The 23512-nt window shown below is 55.8% G+C and overlaps 1 protein-coding gene across 1 annotated transcript; it reads right to left on the bottom strand.

The window, feature by feature from the left end:
• Positions 1 to 1195: 1195 nt before the first annotated feature.
• UCKL1 (uridine-cytidine kinase 1 like 1) lies at positions 1196 to 22894 on the bottom strand. Its single transcript, XM_064729845.1, has 15 exons — positions 22818 to 22894; positions 15065 to 15258; positions 14368 to 14474; positions 13833 to 14003; positions 13523 to 13594; positions 11921 to 12110; positions 11471 to 11532; positions 10176 to 10192; positions 4042 to 4140; positions 3619 to 3712; positions 3270 to 3332; positions 2833 to 2955; positions 2435 to 2542; positions 2108 to 2264; positions 1196 to 1567 (listed from the first exon to the last, which is right to left on the bottom strand). Exons 1-15 carry the CDS (start codon positions 22865 to 22867, stop codon positions 1491 to 1493), a joined length of 1584 nt encoding a protein of 527 aa, XP_064585915.1. The 5' UTR covers positions 22868 to 22894; the 3' UTR covers positions 1196 to 1490.
• Positions 22895 to 23512: the final 618 nt, after the last annotated feature.

Genomic DNA, 23512 nt, shown 5'->3' with positions numbered 1-23512 from the left:
TTAAATCTGGTTGAGAATTTGCACAATGTGCTGCAGAGCAGTGGCGGTTATTTCGGGCTCGTCACACCCAAGCCCACACTGAGTGATCACCAGGTGACTCCATTTTGGTGAGGGCTTGGCAGAGCATCCCCCTCCTGATCCTGCGCTGCCAGCAGCACCTGCTGGCCTTGCCTGACCCCTCAGGAGCCAGCTCCAAGTCAGGGAAGCCCAGACAAGAGGTAGCTTTGCTCCTCTTGGGACGTTTGTCTCCTGCACAAAGGTGTTGGGTTGGAACTTTGAATCCTGCAGGTAAGGAAAACTCTCCATGCTCAGCCCTGAAGGTTACAGCCTCCTCTGGCTGAGCCCCCCCCCCATGTGGGGCCAGCTCCCCTTCCACTGAGGTCACCCTGCTCTGTGACAGGTCACATCCTGTTTGCTGTGGCCTGGGTCAGACACAGGACCTGCTCCTCACTATGCCTCGAGCAGCTCTGATTCAGTAAGAGCTGTGGTTGGGGTGAGCTCTGTTTCACTTTGGCTGCTGAACTCACAACAGGCACTTGGTGCTTCTTCATGATCCGAGCTGAACCTCATAGAATCACCTGAGTTAGAAGAGACCCACAAGGATCATCGAGTCCAGCTCCTGGCCCTGCACAGGACAACCCAACAATCCCATCATGTGCCTCATATTCTTGTCTAAATATTCCTTGAGCTCTGGCAGCCTTGGGACTGTGACCACTGCCATGGGGATCTTGTTTAGTGCCCAACCACCCTCTGGGGGGAAGAACCTTTTCCTAATATCCAACCTAAAACATCCCATGACACAGCTCCAGATGTTCCCTCAGGTCCTGTACCTGGTCATATGCAGAGATCAGGGACTGCCCCTCCACCTCCCTCAGGAGGAAGCTGCAGATCATGACAGTTTCTCCCCTCAGTCTCCTCCATTCTGAACAAACCAAGTGACCTCAGCTGCTCCCCATATGGCTTTCCCTCCAGATCCTTCATCATCCTTGTGCAGCTCCTTTGGGCACTTCAGAAGAGCTTTGGTTTCCCTTCAGGCAGGAGGAACTGCCTCTGGCACCAAGTCTTCCTTTGGATTGAAGGTGTGGTATTCTTGACCTCCCACCACTGCTCATGGCATCTCCCCTCCCAGGACTGAAGTCTTGAAGGGTCACAAATACCTCTAGTCACCCATGGGAAATAACAAAGAATGGCTCAGTTCAAGAAAACCAGAGAAAAAATTTATTATTGTTCTTTATAAAATATCTCCAATAAGTTATATAGGCAAATATTTAAATTAAAATAAATTAACTCCGCTCTATGCTGGGACACGCAACTGCCCATAAAGTCAAACTAGGATTTACGTTTCTCTGAAAAAATATGCCCTAGATCTCCGATGTAAGATTTGAAAAAAATATCTATGCTTGGTGAGAGGAAGGAGAAATCTGCACTGGACAGAGGGGTTAAGGTGCGGTGCTGAAGCTGCCTGGTGCCAGAGGCACCTCCACATCCAGCTAAGTGCTGAGAGCATCCTCATCGTCACTCCAGTCAGGAGGAGCGTCCGTCCCAAAGTACCGATCTCCAAAATTCCCTGTGGGGAGACAGAGAGTCAGAGTGCAGCACTGTGGGAGCCTAGAGACCCATCCTGCTGCCTGTCCTCATCACAGCAGGCAAGGGGACCAGAGCAGGTTTATGTGACAGCTTGAGTGGCAGCAAAACTGGAGCAGCCTGTAGGCTGGCTTACCACCCAGTGGAAGGTGTTTCCTGGCACAGTAGAGGTGAGGACAGAACACAGTGAGCTTATTTTGGGTGAACTTGTGGAAGGTGGCAGTTTAGGGAAGGAGTGGGCACAAGGCTGCTCCAGCTGTCCCGGCCTGACTTCTCTGCCTGGGGCTGGAGGAGGCTCATGGCATGGGGAATGGCTCCTGCTGCTGACACAGCAATGGCTGCCCCGCAGCCCCCAGACCCAGCATGGTGATCCTGACACCCAGCTGGCAGCAGGACCCACGAGGGCAGTGGGGCTCTGGGTAATTTGAGGCCAGACCTAAACTGCTGTTGACAACCATGTCCCCTCCCAACCAGCAGCACTGAAATTCCCCTCAGCACAAGTCCTTCCTAGCAGGACACTCACCAATGCCGGGGATTATCCGAAAGAGGTCATTCACCTTCTTGTCCACAGCCGTGGTGATGATCTTCACCCGGGGGAACGCATAGGCCACCGAGTGGACACCCATCTCTGCCATGAGCAGGGACAGCAGGAAGATCTTATCCTCTGGGACATCATGATCCTAAGGAAATGCACAGGGACAGCTCAGGGTGAGTTACCCCAGCCTGTGCTGCGTGCCCTGGCACCCTCCTTCCCACACAGGAGCCGGTTGCAGGCACATCCCCTCAGCTTGGCTGTGGCTGGTGCTTTGCAGGTTGCTCCAGAGCAAACCCCTGCCTGACCCAATCGTACCAGCAGCACCCTCACTGCCATCATGGCTGCAGCGCCCGTGGAGACCGTGCAGTCCATCAGGATGACGTGGTCTTCGCTGATGTCCTTCGGCAGCCGCAGGTAGTGGAGCTGGGTGGAGGAGAGAGAGAGCAGCTTAGAGGCTGCAGGCAAATGGAACAACCTGAGCCCTTCTCTTTGAGGAGTGAAGATCTCTCCTGCCTGGCAGCTCAGAGCCAGCACAAACCAGCCCCTGTGTGCACAAGCCTGCTGGCAAAACCCACCTGAGCAGATTTCAAAGCACTCAACCCTGCCAAGACAAACTGCTGGGTCACTGAAGGGCTGTCAGAAAACACCTGAGCCACAGCCCCACCCCACACAGGTTAACACCAGGAGATGTCCTGAGCAGCCCAGGGCTTTACCTCTGGCTCGCCGGTGTTGCAGTTGGTCTGGATGAGGATGGTGCCGATGCGGACGTCCTTGCACACCGCGCGCAGCGCCGGCTCCATGGTCTCCCCTGCCCGCAGGATGGACACCCCGGTGATCTGCAGCACATGCACGGGGTGGTTACACGGGGTAGGAGCTGCCACCACCCCACACTGGGTCTCAGCAGCGGGGGACTCTAATGGGCAATCTAAAAGCACATCCCTTCCAAGAGGGCTGCGCCACTCCCAGGCCACCCTCAGTGAGAGGGCATGGGCAGCACAGTGACACTGCTGATGGCACCCTTGGTCACCAGCCTGCCTTTCCTGGTGGTACAGGGTGTCATACTCATGATAGCAGGCACCAAACCCAGCCTGATGGCAGCCAGGGCTTCCAGTGCACCCCCACAAGGCAGGTCTCAATGGCTTCCACTTACTTGCTTCCCACTGTATGTCCTCCCTTCGTAGTCGTGTCCCTGAGGGGTCTGGACTGTGCAACTCTACAAAAAACATGTGAGAAGAGTTACCAGGGGCTCTGATGTGGCTCTCATGGGAGCCCTGGAGTCAGCAAGCCACAGGGGCTGGACTCTTGGACACCAAAGCTGTCACCCAGGGCCACAGCATTGCTCCATGGCCTTGGGGAGTCCTGGTGCATTTTAATCTGAGGGTTGAAAGGACTAGTCCATGGGGAAGGTTGGAGGAGCAGCACCAGGACTGTCCTGGCTCCCCAGCAGTTGAGGGTCAGGAATCAGTGAGGAAACCCAGCACCTACAGCCTTGAACCCACCTGGAACGGGAGCAGGGAGAGCGCGTGCTCAATCAGCAACCGCATCAACCTTTTGGAGTAGAAAATGAACTCGTCTCTGCTGGTCTCCTTGTTTCTAGAGGGGAGGGAAAGGAAACGTCAGCTCTGGACCAAAATGTGTTCAGGAGATGCTGGCAGAAGTCTGGCAGTCCCTGCCCCTTCCTGGTCCTTGTTTGCACCATCTAAGCCTGAAACTGTGCTGTCTGTTTCAAAGTAAAAAGCAGAAAAACTGTTGGCAAGATCACTGAGCAGTAACTGCACAGCTCCCCTGTGCAGGGGCCACCACTTGTATCTCCAAGCCATACTGACAGGCAAAAGTGGGATTGGGAAGCCCAAAGACAGGCCAGCCCATCCCATCAGCAGCTGAGCCCCATCCCACCCCAGGAGCCACAGCAGGGGCTTTACCTGATGATGGTGTGCATGCCCCTCACCTGAGGGGTGCTCTTCAGCACACTGAGGGTCTGAGGAAGGGGGTGGCACTGGTGGGCAGAGGCCAGGGCAGCCCTGAAAACCAAACACATGGTCAGAAGGTCTGGGGAAGGCTACCCAAAGGCTGGAGCACAGCACATGGCCAGAGCCATCCTCCCAGATGTCATCTCACACTGCAAACACACACAGAGGCCATCCAGCTGAGCCCAGTGAGCAGCCAGCCCTGCAAAGGGACCTGCACCCACAAACCAGGGCCACTGGAGTTAGGGTGACCTTGCAGCACAAGGACCTGCCCTTCCTGCTGGACAGCTCACCCAGGATCATAGAGTGGTTTGGGTTGGAAAGGACTTTAAAGACCATCTTGTTCCAGCCCTGTGCCATGGGCAGGGATGCCTTCCACTAGACCAGGTTAATCCAGGCCTCATCCAACCTGGCCTTGAACACTTCTAGGGATGGGGCAGCCACAGCTTCTCTGAACGTGGCTGGCCCATCTTGCTTTCCACTGTTTGAGAAAAAAGCAGAAAATAAAATCAAAACCTTCTCCTATTCCAGAGTCTTATCTATTGGTGGATCTTGGACTCATGGGGTGAGGAGGGGCTGTTGTGGCTGTCTCTGACCTACAAGTGCCAGATGCCACGAGGAACTGGACAGGCAGCCAGGCTGGCACATATCTGGAATGTGACTATTTTAGAGACCACTTGGGCCATTCCAAATTGGGAACAGCTTCAAGACTTTATGGCTGGCCAGGACTAGCTCTGTGTGACTCATTCCACATAACGAATAGGGCTGGGAGCTATTCTGGGATCAAGGGAACACCATTCACAGGGAAGTGCACAATGGAGCCCCATTAGTCACTTCTCCCTGTGAGAGTGGCAGTAATGAGAAGAAGGTCACATTTGGCTTCCACAAGGCTGGGCAGGATGGACAAGCAACTTTGTCTGGGAGGAGGGCTGGGGTTGCAAAGCCACACGTCAGATCACACACGTGCCAGTGGCTGCATCCAGCAAAAAACACAGAGATGTCAGGGAGGCAGAGAAGAGAGCAAATGAAAGCACTGCATGATTAAGATTTCAAATCAAGCAGAAACCTGGATTAATGGCACACAAAGGCACGCAAGCAGAGAGGAAGATAGAGAAGATGGACAGGCATGGAGGAGGGCAGAGTTTGAGGCCTCCATCCACACAGCCATCTCCTGGTCTTGGCCAACCAACACCAAATGAGACATTCCCAAGGCCTGTGGGTACTTAAGGGCTCCTTCTTGCTTTACCAGCTCCACTGCTCTGTAGCAGCCAAGAGCCCCATGCAGGGAACACTCCAGCACAGCTGGCAGCCATGCAGAGAGCATGGATGGGTTGTGGTTCCCTCGTGGGCTTGCCTGCTGTGTGCAGACCCCATTGCTGGTTGGGACAAGCAGCCCTCAAGGCCCAGCCCTGCTGTCAGTGAAGCAAGCTCACTCTGTTAGTTGCTGTCTCATGGGTTAGAAGCCCTTGGAGATGCTCCCTGCTGGCAGCACCCACAGCTCTGCCCCCACAGCCCTCCCTTCCCTCTCCTGACAGATCCTAGGGGCACAGCCCTGCCTAAACCCCTCTCAGCCCCCAGGATTCCAATACATGTGGTGGTGAGGGTCTTGTGCAGATGCTGGTGCTGGCATGGGGGCTGCCAGCTCATCTGCTTTAAGGGGCAGAGCCAGGCCCCCAACACAGAGCCACACATCCACACATGGCCCTGGCTGGGTTTGCCCAGGTGACAAACTGCTGCTGCCTAAACCAGAGGAGCTGGTAATTACAGGACTGAGCTTGCCACTGGCACTTTCCCCCTCCATCACTGCCAGGTCCATGTCAGTGGAATGGGCAGCATCCCACCATGCCAGTGGAATGGGCAGCCCCTCTCCTGTCACAGTGTGACCTGACTCCTGCTCCCTGCCACGGATACCAAGGGTTTTCCAACCTCCATGAGCAGTGGGAACTCCTCCCAGCATCCTGAGCTGTCAACAGACCCCCAAGAAATGCTGTCAGCATTCTGTCATCAAGTTTTCCCCACCTCCCCTGCAGTGTGGGGACAGGGAGGTCTGGACACCACCCTGCTTGGAAGCCACTCAGTGTTGTGAGGGTCTCCCCATGGTGCTTTCTGGGGAAACAGCTCCCATTCTTGGGATAAAGCTTCTCTTTCAAGTGCCCCCACCTCTGTCTGGCCCACACACAGCCCCAGCAAAGCAGGACCCCACGAGCTGTGTGCCCCAGGATGCCCTGGCAGGGTTAGCGAGGCAGCTCACCCTGCACAGCCCTCGCCCATCCCTGCTGTTAGTCACAACCAAACACTGCCAAAAGCATTTGTCTCCTCACATATCCCAGCGCAGCTTCCTCTGGTCACCCGGTGGGAGGGATGTTCAGGGGAGACAAGACAGGAGACACCAGAGTTTAAGAGGAGAGGGACAAACATGACATGAAACAGAGGAGAAAGCACTGTCATTAGTCAGAGGGGGAAAAAATCCCCTAATTGATCAATGGCTCGTGGACCTGCACTGTGCAGACACAGCACTCCTCCCCTGGTGACCAAGGCATGTCACCACTGCTCTCCATGGCACTGGCTCCACTCCTGGCTCCATGAGGGAAAGGAACTGTCTGCTCTCAGTGTCCTGGAGCCACAGCAGGGACACTGTCCCACCTGTGTCCCAGGTAGTACCACACTGCAACGGGGGCTCTTGGAGTTTGGAGGGACATAGAACCACAGAATGCTAGAATGATTTGGATGAAAAGGAACCTCAAAGATAGCTCATTCCGCCCTCCCTGCCATGGGCAGGGACAGCTTCCACTAGAGCAGGTTGCTCCAAGCCCCATCCAGCTTGGTTCTCAATACTTCCAGGGCTCATGCCACGCCCTCAACTGAGGGCTCCAATGCAGTCTCAGAGCAAGCACAGGCACTCAAGGCAAAAAACCTTTGTCCAACCTAAAAATCTTTCTTCCAACCTGCCCTGCTCCCAAGAAAAATGCTTGTGGGCTGCCAGGGGGGTCCCCATCCTGCATGATGATGATCCCCAAGCCTTGGAGAATACTGAAAGCCAAGAGCACTGGAAATGTGGAGAGAAACCTGAACAGAACATCACCTGCAGGGACGACTTTCTTTCCCCCTGGGCTCACCTGGACCTGCCCTGGGTCTCCATGACTGGAGAGGGCCTGCAGGCTGAGGAAGAGCTCAGCCCTTCCAGCAGCCATCCCCTCATCTGGGAGGGAAGGAGGGACTGTGATGCCTCCTGTCCCTCCCTGCCAACACCGGACTGTGACGGAACATCCAGACGGGCAGCCATGAGCACGTCAAGAAAACGTCTTATTTTGGAAACTTATTTTTTCCCCCTGAGAACAAAGGCTTTAAAGAGAAAATAAAATAGAAAGAAGAAGAAAGAGAGAAAGAGAGAGAGAGAGGGAGAAAGGGGTGACCATCTCCCAGGAAGGCTTCAGGGAGCATCCTTGGCTCTTTGTGGAACATGCTATCGAGCAGGAAGCAGACAAGAGACATCCAGCTACAAAGGAGATGATGCAGTCAAGGCATTTCAAACACGTACACGGCTGCCTTTCAGGGCTGACATTTCAAACAAGGGCTATTAAACTGCGCCACGGGTTGATATTTAAAGACACAATTGGCAAAGGGCACGCCAAGCTGATCGGGACCTTGGGGGTGGGGAATATTGATTGGCCAGGGGAACGGGCTGCAAAGAGCGGCGGCTCCAGGAGCGGGGCTGGATGCTGAGAGCGTGGCAGGAGGGATGGAGAGCAGGCTGGGCTGGGAGCACTGAGCCTCAGCATGGGCTGGCTGCTCCAGCTCCTGCTGCCAGGCTCCTGGAGGAACACCCACCTGGGAGTGCTGGTATGGAACCACAACTCCAGAGTGAGCACAGTCAAACAGGGGGGAAGCTGGACAAGAAATATCCTAAGAATGCTAAGGTCCAAGCTGTGCTCAGAGGGATTAACTGGGAAGGCAAGCATGCTCCTCAGGAGCCAGTGGCTTCAGAATGAAAAGAAGCCTTGCATGTCCAAGGAAGGCATCACTTGCTTTAAACCCCCCAGAATTCACCCACCTGAGTGGGGAAAAGCACTCCCTGCCTGTCCCAGCCAGTTGCTTGGCAAGGAGAGGCAGCCCTGGAGCACAAGGACCACAGAGACACCTGGGACTGGGGCCAGATCTGAGCATTCAGGGTTTATCCTACCAGCACAAAGCCCTCCCTGTGTCCCCACCACTGCCAAACAGCAGTGACTTCAGAACAACCGTGACATTTAGATGGAGCCATTCCAGACAAGAGGATGGGGAATTGTTTGTGATGAAAAGCCCATGTTTGCCAGGCACATCTCACTCGATGTGATCCTCCATCCACCCCTCTCCTCTTGCAGAGGCAGCAGGGCTGGGGGACACAGCAGCAGTAAAGCACTGGGGCTCCAGCAGCAGCAACAGATTTGGGTTTTAGCAGGAATTTTTTCCCAGATTTTCTGTCAAAGGCATAAATGGAAGCTTTAAACAGAACATAAAACCATCTGTGAGTGTGGTGATCATGGAGGTGTTTCTGGAGGTCAGAGTTACCTTTTCAAACTTGCCATCATAAAACTTCTAATACTTTATGGATATATTAAATACCCAATTTTTAAGTGCAGAAGAATATCACTTGTACTGAGCAACCCTTAGATTAAGGAAGAGAAAGGAAATTTTATGTGTGTTTAAGTACCTATCTGTCTCTGTATACACATATCTATTTGCACACATATTAGTCTCCTCTCTGATGTTATTCCTGCCATTATTAAAGCCACAAATTTCTCTTCATACTAAAGAGCACTTTCCCACCTGGACCTCCAGACACAGAGGGAAGCTTACGTGTCTGTATGGAAATATCAGGCCCCAGGGTGTTAAACAAGCAAAGGGAAATAAAATAAAACATCCACTTGTCTAGTCTAGGAAGTGACTGGCTGAGGCAGAAATAAGTAAAGCAGAGCCCCTTCCATGTTCATCTCAGTTATTTTAAAAGCTCATTGTACGCCAAATGTAAATCTTAAGGTTACTTGAGTGTCTCCATGCAATGATGGAGATCTAAATGGAAACCCATCTTCAGTAATGCATTCCCTCTGCTCCTTGAAAGAATACCTGAAAGCCTAGGTGGCTTCTTAATGGAAGCAGGAGAGCTGAAGTCCCATCTGGGGCCCCATGCTGAAGAGGTTAAGTAATTCAACATATATGTTATAGCATCCAACTGCAGATACTGAGAATTTAGAAATCCAGCTGGACTTAGGCAGCAGGATTTTCTCAGTCCTCCAGAAAAGGTTCTGCATTCTGCAGAAGCTGTGGGAAGTTGGTACCTCTGGCCATGCAAAGGTGCTAAGCTCCTTTGGGTGCCTCCAGGCAGATCCCTGTGCGCAGTGAGGGGCTCAGGGCTCCCACCACCCTCAGAATCAGACTGGTTTGGGCTGGGAGAAACCTCAAAGACCATCTTATTCCAACCCCATGCCAAAGGCAGGGACACCTCCCACTATCCCAAGGTACTCCCAGCCCCATCCAGCCTGGCCTTGGGCACTTCCAGGGATGGGGCAGCCACAGCTTCTGGGGGCACCCTGTGCCAAGGCCTCAGCACCCTCACAGGGGAGAATTCCTTCCTATTACCCAATCTAAATTTCTCCTCCTTTAGTTTAAAACTGGTCCCTATCATACTATCACTATCTGCCCATTTAAAAAGTCACTCTCTATCTTTTTCTCAAGATGCTTTGACTAATCTAATAATTGATATTTAATGATCTTTAATCATCAGGGGTGGAGAGCGGCTCTGAAAATCATTCATTTTAGAGGATGAAGAGAAACAAAAGAGAATCTCAGGATGCAAAGCAGAGACTGGGGACCCCCAGCTACAAACCTGGCCCTGGCCCAGCCTCAGGGGTCTGCACTCAGGCTGGCAGTGCCTCCCTGGGGAGCAGCCCTGTCCCTGCCATCCCACAGCCAAGGGAAGGTGGCCTTTTGTCACCGTGGGGTGACAAGGCCATGCACTCTGCCAGTCCTGCCGTGGGTGGGGGTGAGGCCAAGCAGTGCCTGGCATTGGAAATGCCTGGGCTGCACACACAGGACACAGTGAGGGCTCTTACCTGACACTGAGTTCACGCTGCGGCAGCAACACAAAGACACAACGCAACCGGTATTAAGCATTGTCAACACCAGGGTCGTTTCAAGATAAAAAAAAAGGAAAAATAGGAGTATTTTCCTGAATTCACATGCAGCCTTTTTGCCCTTCTTCCCCTCCCCAGGTCAGGACAGCCCTCCCCAAGCCAACCCCTTGCCTGGCTCGCAGAGGCACCCTGGGGGTGCTGGGCTTGCTCTGGAATTCCCTGGCTGGATCCAGGAGCTGGGGAAACAGCCATTCCCCTCTCCTGCACTCTGCCTCAGGGCTGGGTGCCCTTCTCAGCCTGGCACCAGCACAGATGCTGGGGCTTCCAGCCTTCTTCCTGTGACCGAGGGTTTAGAAACCACCTTCCCAACCAGAGTCTGGTGCTGGGAATTCAGGCAGCCACGTACTCCAGGAGGAGGAAACTGCCAAGACACCTTTGCAAGAGCAGTCCCGCCTGAGCAGGCATGGGAAGCTGGATCCAAGGCATGCCAGCTCCCATCCCAGGGCTGAGCAGCTCCTGCCACCTGGGAGCTCCAAAAAAGACTTGAAAGAATCAAGCCCTTTACTTTCCAGTGCATCTATACCCAGGTCACACTCGCTGCACTTCCCAGGACATCACTCTGAGCGTTTCCATGACTGAAACATCACCAAAGCTACAACTGTGGGATGGGAGGAGACTGTGCTGCTCAGGGACAGCAACACAAAATGCCGTCAGTTCATTGCAGAGTCCCAAACCACTGGTCAGGACTGGCCCAGGATCAACAGGAGAAGACTTAAAGCCAGCAGTGGGGAAGTGATGAAGCACGTGCCTGGACTGGGGCTCAAACATGACAAGACTTTGAGTTTTGAAACCCAGGAGCTGCACACAGCACAGAAGAGAAGTGGGCTCCTGACTGGAAAGACTGTGCAGCAGTGTCTGCATGGGAGGGAAGAGGAGAAGCCCAAGAGCAGTGGAGGGTTTGGGGCAATGCTGGCCCTGGGAGGGCTGCAGGCAGGGGGACACATCCTTTGGGTCACAGGAGGGTGTCTGGTTTGTCCCCTCATGACTTGCTGTCCCAGGGAGGGAAGGAAGCTGCAGCTGGACCACAGCTGGCAGAGGAGCCAGGACTGACCAGAGCACAGGGAGAAGGCAGTTTCCTTCACTGGGCTGGGAGGAGTTCACAGGAACTCCCACACCTGGAGCACAGGAGCAGCCAGGCCATTCCCACCTGGGCACCCAGAGCACAGCAAAGGCTGTGAACCCCCCTCACCCCCCACGGACTGGGCAGCTCTCACCTCTTCCAGCTGGCTGTGGACGTGCTGAACAATCAGGTCGATGGCCACAGTGTTTCCACTCCCTGGAGTGAGCCAAAAGCAAAAAAAAAAAAATCACAGAATCAGATTGTAAAGGTTGGAAAAGCCCTCTAAGATTGAGTCCAACCATTAAATCAGCACTGCCAAGCCCCACCACTAAACCATGTCTGTTAGGGTTACACCTGGGGTTAGGGTTCAGGAAACCACAAAGCCCAGAGTTCCAGGAGCTCTGCAGCTACAAAAGGCATGCCAAGGGGAACACAGGACTGCCACACCATGGCTGCCCCCACATCCATCTGCTTGGCACCAGCCCCATGAGGGCTCCACTGCTCTGCCCATGGTTAGGGTTAGGGGTCAGCAAACCCCAAAGCCCAGAGCTGAGGGCAGGGGGCTGTGGGGTCTCAGTGCTGTCAGGGGTGCCCTGGGCAGTACCTCGGGGCACCACGATGTCTGCCAGCCTCATGGTGGGCTGGATGTACTGGTCGAAGGCAGGCTTGACAAACTTGTTGTACTGCTTGATGACGCCCTCGATGTCGCGGCCCCGCTCGCTGATGTCCCTGCGCAGGCGGCGCACCAGGCGGATGTCCGAGTCTGTGTCCACAAAAATCTTCAGATCCAAGAGCTGGAAGGAGAGAGGAGAGGACAAATCCCACCTGGTCAAGTGTGGGACTCAACCCACCTTTCCCTGTTACCCCAAGCAGGGCTGAGCCCAGCCCAGCACGTGTTTAACAGGGCCTGGTCCTGCTCTGCTTTTCCCTGGTGCTGGTGCTGCTGTGAGCTCCCTGCTGCCCCCTTACTCTTGTGTCCCCTGAGACCTGTCCTGCTCCAAACTCTGCCCCTCCTGCCAACCTAACCCTAACCCTAACCCCTAACCCAGCTCCAACACTTTGGCTGGATGTTATTTAAGAGTGAAGAGGAGATGAGGAGTTACTGTCCGTGACACACACCAAGCACTGGCTTCTCAATCAAAGAATCCTTGGATGGTTTGAATTGGAAAGGACTTTAAAGATCATCTCATTGCAAGCCTCTCCCATAAGCAGGGAATTAATGCTGGAAAGGAGCCCAGCACAGCAGGGCAGCTCATGACTCTGCCCTTAGCTGCAAGAGGCAGGAGTGGGGATGCTGAGTGGAGTCTCCTGGGGGATTCACCCGGCTGTCCACTGGAGGTCATCCTTGCTCCAGGAAAGTGCAAAACCCAAGCTCTCACTTGGCAGGCGAGGAAACTTTTCAGACAAGCTTGGCTAAGCCTGTGTATGGCTCACTGCCTGCTGCAGCATTTGTCAGGGCTGCAAAGATGCTCTGAGGGATGGAGACAGACTGAGAGAGCTGTACAGCCTGGAGAAGAGAAGGCTCTGGAGAGACTCAGAGCCCCTTCCAGTATCCAAAGAAGCTCCAAGAGAGCTGGAGAAGGACTTTGGACAAGGGCTTGCAATGACAGAACAAGGGGAAGTGGCTTCACAACGCCAGAGGGAAGGGTTAGATGGGATATTGAGAGGAAATATGTCCCTGTGAAGGTGGTGAGGCCCTGGCACAGAGTGCCCAGAGAAACTGTGGCTGCCCCATCCCTGGAACTGTTCATGGCCAGGTTGGACAGGGCTTGGAGCAACCTGGTCTCGTGGAAGTTGTCCCTGCCCATGGCAGGGGGTGGAACAAGATGAGCATTAAGGTCCCTTCCAACCCAAACCATTCTGTGATCCTATGATATATCCAAATAATCCTCAAGAGAGCCTGAAGTGCTGGATGATTCCATGCTAGGAACACCAGGCTCTGTGCAGCAGAAGTTCAGCAGACTTTGCCTCTCTGGCTGTGCAAGCTGCAGCATGCAGTGGAGGTGGGCTGTTTCTAGCTGTGTTTGTGCACCAGCTGAGATTGAGGCATTTGCTGAAACACTTGACCTCTGCCAGGGGCTCTTTCCCAGCTGCTGAGAGTCAAACCCTATTTCTCCTACCTGGGGAAGTGCTGCAGCATCTGGTGTAACCTGGAAGAGAAGATTCCACCCTCTCTCCCTGGAACTGCCACAAAACCTTTCCTCACCTTCAGGAGCTCCTTGTCTGCAAATGCCATGATGCCTTCAAAGATGATCACATTGGCGCCATACAGGGTTTTCTGTGGAGTCAAAATGGATGTGGTTAGGCACAGAACATCTGGTCAGAGGTGCCCTGTGCCAGGAGATCTCTCTGGGTTGTGACTGTGACAGCTCACCCAAAAAACCACCCAGGCAGAGAGCAGGGGGTGACAGCACCAATCAGACTGCACAGGCCAGGGGCTGGAGGGGGGCAGTTGGCTCCTCTCGGTCCTGCCCTGGCCATCCCCATCCTGTCCCACCCCCCTCAGTGTCCCATACCCATTCCTTCTTCCTGCTGTGGGTGGTGAAGTCGTAGATGGGGATCTTGACACTCTTGCCTTGCTTCAGCTTCTTCAGGGTGGCGATGATGAGGTCGAAGTCGAAGGCGTCGGGGTGGTCAAAGTTGAAGTCGTTGCTGGCTGCCTGCTCCTGCTGCTGCTTGGTCAGCACCTGCCACAGAGCACAGCTTGGGGCACATGGCAGGGCAGCTCCCTCCCCTCTGCTGTGCCCAGTCACTCTTCCCTGCCCCACAAGAGCCACTGGAAGGGAGAACCACATGGCTGTGCCTAAATCTACAACGTGTTTCCTCACCAGGGTTACCACATAATCCCAGATTGGTATGGGTTGGAAGGAGCCTTAAAACTGATCTCATTCTGACCCCCCTGCCATAGACAGGGACAACTTCCACTAGAACAGATTGCTCTAGGCCCTGCCAAACATGGTCTTGAACATCTCCAGGAATGGGGCAACCACAGATTCCCTGGGCAGCAGCAAATTGAGGAGCCTGGCCAGGCCAACAGGGGTGCAGCCTCACCTTGTAGAAGGAGTCCATGGACAGCAGAACCACCCATGGCACATCAAGAGCTTCAATGATCATGGTGGCCACTGTGGTCTTCCCAGAGGCGCTGCCTCCTCCCAGGCCTGCCAGGGAAAAGGTGATGAAGCCACCAAGCCCAGGCACAGCCCTTCCCTTCCCACCACAGGCTGGAGCCCAGGTCCTGCCAGGGAAAAGGTGATGAAGCCACCAAGCCCAGGCACAGCCCTTCCCTTCCCACCACAGGCTGGAGCCCAGGTCCTGCATGGTTGCACTAAGCTGGAGGGACCTCCAAAGAGGGAAGTCACAGGCACTCCAAGATATTATCCTGGAAAATGTCAAATGGAATGTATTGGAACTGCCAGCAACGTGCCCAGCAAAAGCCGGGAAACCCATTGTTAGGTGGTTATGTAACATGGGGAGTGCTGGCATGGGATCCAGTCCAGAATCCCTAGGAACCTGTGACAGATCAGGCAACAGGAGCTGAGGGAACAAGAAGCAGAGCAAGATCTCCTACAACCCATGCACACTCTGGGCTTCAGCCCCCCCAGTCAATGCAGGCCTAACCCACAGGCACTCCCCTGCTCCTCTCCAGCCTGGAGCCAACCTCCGATTCCCAAGGATGTGGTGGGGCAGGACTCGTACTGAGACCTCCAGGAGAGCCGTGGGGCAGGTGGCAGGTGCAGAGGGGACCCACCTATGACAAAGGCCTCCTTGGACTGCGTGCCATGCTCATTGTACCAGGGGGGCCGGCCTGCAGTGTAGATGGTTCTCTTGCTGGTGCGCAGCAGCGGCGGCTCCGACTTGCACTGGCTGGTGGTGCGCTTGCGGGGCGGCTTGGAGGAGCCCACGGCGGGGTACAGCCTGTCCAGGGACTCTGCACTGCTGCTGCTGCGTGGGGAGAGAGGGGAAAATTACCCTGTGGGGGGAGGATACACCTGCCTGGGTGTGGGAGCGGGGTCTTGGAGGGTTCTGAGTTGTGCAGGTGAAGTCAGCCAAGCACAGCCCCACTACCAGCACCCACAGCCTCGGACAACACCAAGGAATTCTCACACAGAAGCAATATGAACCTGGAAGAGGTGCCATGCAAACATCCATGCCTAAAGTCCTGCTGTCTGAGGAATGTCTGTATGAAAGAAATCCCCCAGTGAGCTCCCAAAGCATTGAGGGGTGTGTTCCAGGGGGCAACAACCCACTCTGGTGTGCCCAGGGTTAGCAGTTAAACACATGGGTTACAGCACAACCATCCTCATCCTCCCATCCCCAATCCCTTTCCTCTGCCCACTCTGAGGGCTCCACTCACACCCTAGACATAGCTCTCCCAAGCTTCTGGAGCCCCCAGGGACAAGCCTGCAAGCTGGGCAGAGCCATCAGCTTTGCCTTGGGAGCTGAGAGAGCTCTGAGCTCACCCAAAGCCCTGAACTGCTGAACACTCTCCCTTATCTTCCCCGCAGGAGAGGAACAAGGCACCCTCCAGAGCCCTTTCCAGCTTGGCAGGAGGAGAGCTGTGGCCTGGAGGTGATAAGTGGCCTCTGGCCAGGAGATAAGCTGCAGCCGCTGCCTGGCCAGCCAAGGGACAGGGAGGATTATTTATACCAGCGCCTGCTCCTCCCTGCTCCTGTTCTGCTGCCCCAGAGGGATGTCTGCTCCCTGGGAGAAAGTGCAAAGGGCTCTCCTGGCTCCTGCTGCTCCTCTCCCCAGCCATGACTGGGCACTGAAAGGGAAATCAATAGATCTGGGCACCACTGGCTCCAAGCCGTCACTGTTTGGTACGGCCCAGCCAGCAGGGCTTTGCTGCTGCTCTGTTATGGCTTGCTCTGGAAAGGGCTTAAACTGCAGGGCTTTACAGATTTTGGGTTAATTTTAAGCTGTTTTGGTATGAAGATTAATTCCCTTCCCTCCCCCAGCCCTTTTCAGAACAATTTTAGATAAAGATCAAAATTTCAGAAGGGCCAGCTGTGTGTGAAGTGACACGGCAACCCCCAACCCTGCATGGCACACAAACCCCCCGGGCACTGCAGGATCCCCCTAGCATGGCAGGATGCTCAGAGCACACCATCCGTACCCCTGGCACATCCCTGTGGGGCAGGCAAGGAGACAGGGATTTGCCTGGCTTTGCTCCTGCTGGCAAAAGCCAGGCTGCAGCTCCTGCCCATGACAGGAGCTCTCCCACCGATGCCCACCCTGAGCTGGGCACTCATGGAGCTCCCCACAAGAGCTCAGGACACAAACACCCCATCCCTGGCACACAGAGCCAGCTCCAAGCACTGCCAGGCTCAGACTCAACCAGGAGCCCAAAACATCCCAAGTACAACTCTTTAAAAGCAACCTCAGGAGATGACACCCATCAGGAAACAGAAAAAATGGCTCCTTCTATGAGGAGAAGCAAACCCGGGGGGATGTCTGGGTCTCCTGTCCCACGGGTGATGCTGCAGCAGCTGCTGCCCACCGGGGCTGCCAGCAGGGGCTGGTGCTGGGGCACAAACAACGTCACTTCAGCTGGATGAAAGCAGAGGTGACACAAACACAGTTGTTTACCACAGCAGGAAGCGGCTCCTTTCATCCACATCCCAGCCCCTCCCCTGGGACCGTGCTCACTCCAGAGCCCGAGCTCGGCTGCTGCTCCTGTGGGACTGCACGTCAGCCTCCGTGAGACAGGAGAGCCCCTGGGGCTGCTCTGCCCCTTGGCTGGTGCCACACAGCACCCAGCTCTGCTGTGCCAGCCTGCACATCCTGACCCAGGCCACCAGCCCCAAAGTGACTCCAAGGTGGATGAAGTTCTGCTTTTCAGAGGTGGAGCCCTGCTCCCAGAAGCATCAACATCACCCACACAGGGAGGAAGAGGCTTGGACTCCAACAGCTCCACCAGGGCCCAGAATTACAGCCACAGCCCCACCTTGCCTTCCCATCATCTCTCCATTCTGCTCTCAGTGCCTGCAGCACACCCAGAGAGGGACATTGCTGCAGGATGCAGGGACACACATCTGGAGAGGAGTGGAGTCATCCTCCCCCTGCACAGCTGGGGCTCCAGCACCTGAATCCCATCCCAAGAGTTGGTGCTCTGCCTTATCTCATCCATATAATTCTGGACTTTCACCAAAATTCTACACATTTCTATCAGTATCACCTAAACCTGTACCTCTATGCCTCATCCACATCTGTATCCTCTACAGGCAGATGATATTCTACACCTCTCAAGTCCACAATTCTCATGATTTATTTGGGAGAAGTATGGCTGTGGGACTGAAGGGCTGCCCTGGAGTTCTCCAAAGGTCATGCCTTTTCTCCTAATGTTACACTTCAAGATTTGTAGATGTTTTCCATGGCTGCCTTTGCCAGGAAGGGGCTCTTCTTGCTCCAAGGGTTTGGCTGATTTCAGCCATCCCCACTGGCCATTCCTCCCTACTCCTTTTCAGAAATTCCCTGCAGCAGTGCTGGAGCCCCTGCAATGCCCTGTACCCACAAGGTGAAGCCCCCAGAATATGGGACTCTGTTTAGAGCTGGAGCCAATGCCATTGCTCTGCCAGAGGAGGGTCCTGGTCCCACATGGACCCTCCCCAGCAGAGCAAACCCCTGGGCTGCCAAAGCCACACAAACAGAAGAGGAAACATCACCAGGGCTTGGCAACCCCTCTTCTGCCAAGCCTTCTTGCGGGGCTTGGCTGCCACCAGCTCTCTCCATGCTGTCCCCACATTTTGGGGATGCTTTTGTCTTCCCTGCAAGGGCTGCACCCTTGCTAGAGCGTCGTAGGAGAAGGAATTACAGGAAACCTTCACCTGGATAAGCCACAGCTGTGCTAATTACCAAAACCAGCCTTGCCCTTAATGGGTCACAGGTGTGACCAATAAGGATGAGCTGGCTGGGGGAGGTCTGACCAAAGGGGAGAGAGAATTGCTGCTGTGAGGGGTCTGCTGTGAGCTCAGTCTGAGCCTGCAAGGGAAGCCCACAGTGGAAGCCTGCTGTAGCTGAAGTCTGCTGGCTGAGCTGTGAGGAAGAATAAAGCGGGACCTTGCCTGATGAACCAGAGTGTGCATCTCGGCTCATTTCTATCTCTAATGTGGGGTCTGCTGTGCCAGAATGTCCCAGAGGAAGCCTGGGGGGTCCTGCTCCTGAGAAGGGCTCTCCAGCTCTGATGTTGTGCAGAAGGAAGGAAGGAAGCATTTTGCTCCTGCTCAGTGCAAGCACAGATTTACTGACACCCCTCTCCTTCCCACTGCGCTCCCATCACCATCCCTGTGTTCAGGCTCTCTGCATCCCACTGCCTCCAGAGACCCCTGAGCACCCTGGGCTGGCACAGCAAAGGCAGCAGGTCATAAAAGCACCCACAGCAGCAAGGAAAGATGGCACAGCCCCAAACCTGAGCTTGGCAGCAGACAGGAGAGCATGTCCTGGGCTCTGCACCCTGTAAACAACCCCACTGACAGAGCTCCCAGCCTATGGACCCCCAGCAGCCCCCACAGCCTGCTGAGGTGCCCAGCTGGCTGCAGCCACGTCCCATGGGAAGCCAATCTTTTCAGGCAGGAATTGGGGCTGAGGGACTGGGACAGGAGCCACCAAGAGTTCACTCCAGCAAACAAACAGACAAAACCCAGCAAATTCCACCCAAAACCAAAGCAAAACTCACCCTCCATCTGGCCCAAGGGCCCAGCAGCCGGAGATGCGGACGCTGGAGAAGGCTGGGGGGCTGCTCATGTCCCCCTGCTGCCAGCCCAGGGCTGATCCTGGACTGAGGGTGCCACCCCCTGTCCCTGCCCACACTTCAGCCCCTGTCCCACAGCCTCTGGCACTACCAGGGCGAGGCAGGGGCTGTGCCAGCGGGGCTCCCGGGGTGATTCTCGGGGCACAGAGCCATGGAGGGAGTGAACCCCTGGAAGGGGCACTGAAGGGTCCCACGGGGCCGGGCTGAGGGCTGGAAGATGGCGGCAGGAGAAGGGAGCAGAGCAGGGGGAGTGTCTGCGCCCGGTCAGCAGCATAAGAGGATAGCTTAACCTCCAGATTACGTTCATTACCTGATATTAATAGCACTGGCTTGATTAAAGAAAAAGAGGGGGGCTGGGGATGAGGTGACACCTCCCCTCACCGCCCCCAGCACAGGCAATAAACACCAGCCCAGCGCCTCTGCTCCTGGCACTGGGGGTGCTCGGCTCTCCTGGACCGTGGGCTCGGCAGGGAGGGCACCTGGACAGTGACATCCACGTCCCCCAGCACTGGTGAGTTCCCAGGGACTCCTGCACACCTCTGGGGAGGGGGCTGCAGGGGGGATGAGCCCAGGGCAGGGGGTACCCAGCCAGCCCCCCTCATGCAGCTGGTGGGGCAGCTGGGGCTGGGGGCCAGGGCCTGCTGGCCATGTATGGCTTTTTGGTTTGGGATTCTCACCCCTCACCCCTCTCCCCTGGCTCCCATTGATTGGGGGTCTGGCTGAGGGTCCCCCCTGGTCACTCAGCTTCCCCAAGAGCTGCCCCTCAGCCCTGGAGTAAACAAGTGGGTGAAACTCAACACCCCGGGGCTGCTGGTGGCTAAGAATAACATCCCATGGGCTGTGCCCTCCATCCAGCACCCCCTCCCTGCCAGCTGCCCTTGCCCCCCCAGCCAGCCAGCTCCTCTTCCAGCATCAGCCTCTCCAGGGAGGGCAGGCAGCCTGGGCAAGCTGCAGGAAGCCCAGGGAGCCAGGAGGCTGCCCAAGGGTGGGAGATGGTGGGCACCAGGCAGGGGGGTCCAGGCCAGCCCTGGAGCACAGACTGGGGCAGAGCAGCTCTCAGCCCACAGCCTCTGGCTGCCAAGGAAGGGAGGAGGTGGCACAGGGCACACTGGAGGGCAGCCAGGCTCTGCAGGGGCACAGAGCACCCGGACAAAGTCCCATGGCCACCGAGTGAGACGCCAGCATGGTGAGACAGGGGCTGCACACCCACTGCAGAGGGGCTCCAGGGAGGGAGCTCCCTCCTGCTTAGTACCTGGAGATGGGGCCAGACATGGAAAAAGACCCTTTCCTCCTCCTCCTCGAGGCATCAAGGTTCTGCACACTGCCTCACAGATTATCAGGACACCCCTCCTGCTCCTGCTCACCAATGGGACCTGCAGAGCATCATCTCAAAAGATGGAAACCTGATGGGAACCAGAAATGAGGGGCTGGTCCTGAGGCAGGGGACAGGGACAGGAGGGTTTTGGGGTAACCTGTCCCCAGCATGAGCTGCAGCTGCTGCCCCAAAGTCAGGGAAGGGAGCGATGATCAAAGAAACTTTTCCATCCCTGGTCTCTGCCTGGACTCCCCTCTTTGCTGTAAAAGCTGTCTCAGAAGTTTAAAAATAAAATTCTCTTCCGGAGCCACTTCTGTTCCTTCTCATTAAAGAAGCAGAAAAGCAAAGGGACATGGGACACGGGCGAGGAGCCCTCGCCCAGGGACATTGTTCCTTATCTCCTGCTCCTGCTGCCACTTTTCCTGCCTTTGTTAAATGTCCAGGCCACAGGAGCAACCCTCCCAGCATCCCACCCGCCATTCACTGGGCTCCCAGGTGGGACACCCTGGCTCCAAAGCCAGCTGGGACTGAACCTTCCTGCTGGCACAAATCTCTGCTTCCCAAGCCCCTTCCCAGCTTCTGAGCTCTTGCACAAGTTGAAATTCCTGGGTTTTCCTGGTGATTTTTAAGCAAATCCCTCCTCTAATGGCAGACTTAAAATATGGCAAAAGAGGAAGGCAGGCACAAAGGCCAGGATCCCCTTTTCCTTCTGGTGCTGGCAGCTGCTGGGTGGGTTTCCCCTGGGATTTAAGGATGGAAGCTGGACTGCACGTGGATTTTCCTCATTTGGTCACAAGTACTGTCACTGGATTGGTGTCCCAATCCAGTGCTGCAGGCACACCAAGCCCCCAGTGGAAGGACGCCTGTTCCCAGGAGAGGGTCCTGCTCCCTGATCCCATCCTGGGAGCAGCACCACAGGAGCGTGGAGGTCAAACCTGCTTCCTCCACTACTGAATTGGGCTGGATCCATGTATGCCAGCTCTTGGCTGGGCCTTCCCTGTCCAAGAAACCATCCCAAGGGATGAGGGAACACAGCCAAGGAATGGAGGAAGATGTCCAAGAGATCAAGGAACCCCCCCCATGGGATGGATGAACCTGCCTGAGGAATGAAGGAACCTGCCTGAGGGAAGCAGGAACCCACACAAGGGATGGAGGGACCTGGCTGCCATCCCACTGTCACATGTCAGACCCATGCCCATCCTGGAACCCACAGAACATCATTCCCAGTTTACCCAGCCTTGTACCAAGCTCTGTCCTGGCTGGAGCCATCTGGAGCTGATGGTTCATCTCAGCAGCTCCACGTTCAGAGCTTCCAGCTCTGTTATGGTCTCTGCTCCCTCACCACAAAAGGACAAACATTTCCCTCTGCAAATCCAATTATCCGTTGCTATTTATAGCAAGTGGGAGCCACAGTGGAGGGGCTCTGTTACACAACCCAGTTACTCATCCCTCACTCAACCAGTACAACTCAGGGAGACTCCTTCCTCCCATCCTCATCCTCCCCACTATCCACCACTGACTCACAGGAAGGGCACAGGCAGCTGCCAGCAATGGGCTTAGCTGCTGGACCATGCAGGATGGGAACAGGAAGGATGGAAACAGGAGTGATGGGAACAGGAAGAGTGGGAACAGGAGGGATGGGAACAGGAGGGACAGGAACAGGAGGAACGGGAACAGGAGGGACAGAAACAAGAGGGATGGGAACAGGAGTGATGGGAACAGGAGGGATGGGAACAGGAGGGACAGGAACAGGAGGGATGGGAACAGGAGGGATGCTTTGGCACTGACTCCAGGGTTGTTGGGGTGTTGGTACCCTACAAGCAGGGACACAGGGATGCTCCATCCCTGTAAGCTTTGCCACATCCCCAAAGCACCACTGATACTCCAAATGCAATTCCCAGATAATTGATGTTTGGGAGCAGTCAGTCCCCTGAGGTTTGTGCTGGAAAAGGGGGTGGAAAATAGAGGGGAAACATGAGTGTTGGGGGTGGGGGGCTGAAGGCAATCACCCTGTATGGGGGTTTTGGGTGGAAAAGTTTAGGTTGTCCCACTCTTCATCTTGATGGAGAGGATGCAAGTGCGAGCAAGCTTGGAATATGGGAGGCTGTGGTTTATCAGCTGGGAAATTAAGGGCAAAAACCATAAAATAAGGTAAATAAGGAAAAAGGTAACAACACGAAAGGGAGGGGGAGAAAAGGATGAAAACAAACAAGGGATAAAGCGGGGGTGGGAAGAAATGGCTGGTGGGAAAAGCTCAGGGATTCCGTGGAGCGATGGGCTCGGGGAGGCCCCACTCGCGGAAGTGGCACCAGGGGGGACGGCACCGGCACCGCAAGCCCCGAACCGGCGGCGAACCCGAACCGGGGGCCCCGGGGCGCCGCGGGGCCGGTCCCGTCCCGGAGCGATCATCCCGGGGAAAAGCGAGCGGGGTCCTACCTGTCGTGCGGTTCCACCGGAGCCCCCTCGGGCACCGGGGCCGCGGCCATGGTGCTGCGGGGAGAGGCGGAGCGGGCGGGGAGCGGCGGGGGCGGCGCTGCCGCGGGGATCCCCGGGACTTGTAGTGCGGGATGGGAGGGAGGGGTTCGGGGGGATTGGGCACCCATGGGGGCCCTGCGGGGCACGGAGGGGCGCTGTGCTCGTGGGTAAGAGCTGTGCGGGGAGATGGATCTATATGGGCACGGCTGGGTGCTGTGGGGCACAGGGGGGCGTTGTGGGGTATAGCTGGGTGTTTTGGGCATGGCTGGGTGCTGTGGGGCTCAGGGTGATGCTGTGGGTACCTATGGGTGGCTCCGCAGCAGCATCCCTGCCCACGACGCTGAGGGACGCAGCACAGAGCATCCCCCACCATCCTGCAGCTGGGGGAAAGCGCTGTTTGGGTGAGCCGGGCTCTGACAATGTCGCTGGGGCACTGGGGACAGCTGGGTGGACCCGTGGGGGTCCCGGGGCGCTGGCTGGGATCTGGTTTTACTCAGCATCATCCCGGGGCTGGGGGCGAGCAGCGCTCCCGGGGTCCCCTCCCGTCCCTGGGGAGCCGAGAGCGCCGTGGGGAAAGGCTGCGCTCTCAGCCAGCAGAGAAATCCGTCTAAATCTGTCCTAGCTTTGGGTTCCGTGCCAAAAAAGCCATTAGGGAG

Source organism: Zonotrichia leucophrys, chromosome 20 (assembly GCF_028769735.1).
Source record: "Zonotrichia leucophrys gambelii isolate GWCS_2022_RI chromosome 20, RI_Zleu_2.0, whole genome shotgun sequence".
Taxonomy (NCBI): Eukaryota; Metazoa; Chordata; class Aves; order Passeriformes; family Passerellidae; genus Zonotrichia; species Zonotrichia leucophrys.
Note: the sequence above shows the minus strand (reverse complement) of the source record. Positions and strands in the feature narration are given on the sequence as shown.